Below are 567 nucleotides of genomic sequence, written 5' to 3'. Positions count from 1 at the left end.
CTGTGAGCCCCAGGAGGGTCTGGGCATGCTGCATTCAGACTTACTGGGGGTGTCCCCACATCACACAAGCCCCTCCGGTGTAGCACGACGGGGCTGCCCACGAACCCCAGATGTGTCCCCATCCCCGGTCGCCTCGCACAGGCACCTGACTCTGCAGGATGGCCCCCCGTCCCCCCCTACCTGAGCTCCTCGATGATGCCAAGGGACAGCTGGTGCTCCCGGATGCGTCCTACCTCATGCGGGGGCTGTCCCACCAGCTCCACGGTGGTGACGTGACGCAGGTCCAGCCCGCAGGCGGCTTGCTGCAGGGAAGGAGGGGGTGGTGAGAGGGTGCCGGGGGTGGAGGTGGGGGGTAGCAGGAGGATGTCCTCACCTGCAGCATGGAGATCTGCATCTTGTAGTAGCGGTTGGAGGGGTCAGGGGCTGAGATGACGAGGAGGCGGCGTTTCTCGTGGAACTGATCCAGCAGGCTGGCGGCCGAGTTCACGGCTGTGTTGATCTGCATGGCTGGGTGAGAGGCGAGCGTGGGAGGAGGTGCCGTTTTGTCCCCCCCCCTAGTCCCCCCAT

General features: G+C 65.6%; 1 protein-coding gene across 1 annotated transcript in view; it reads right to left on the bottom strand.

The window, feature by feature from the left end:
* SRPX2 (sushi-repeat containing protein, X-linked 2) overlaps positions 1-567 on the bottom strand; it is a 4,746-nt gene that overhangs the window by 362 nt on the left and 3,817 nt on the right. The window contains exons 7-8 of the mRNA XM_009881780.1: positions 374-507; positions 181-302 (exon numbers count right to left, since the gene is read on the bottom strand). Of these exons, the coding sequence (XP_009880082.1) occupies positions 181-302; positions 374-507 (256 nt within the window). The remainder of the gene's footprint in view (positions 1-180; positions 303-373; positions 508-567) is intronic.

The sequence above is a fragment of the Charadrius vociferus genome, unplaced genomic scaffold (assembly GCF_000708025.1).
Source record: "Charadrius vociferus isolate BGI_N301 unplaced genomic scaffold, ASM70802v2 scaffold472, whole genome shotgun sequence".
NCBI classification, from domain to species: domain Eukaryota; kingdom Metazoa; phylum Chordata; class Aves; order Charadriiformes; family Charadriidae; genus Charadrius; species Charadrius vociferus.
This window is presented reverse-complemented; position numbering and strand designations above follow the sequence as displayed.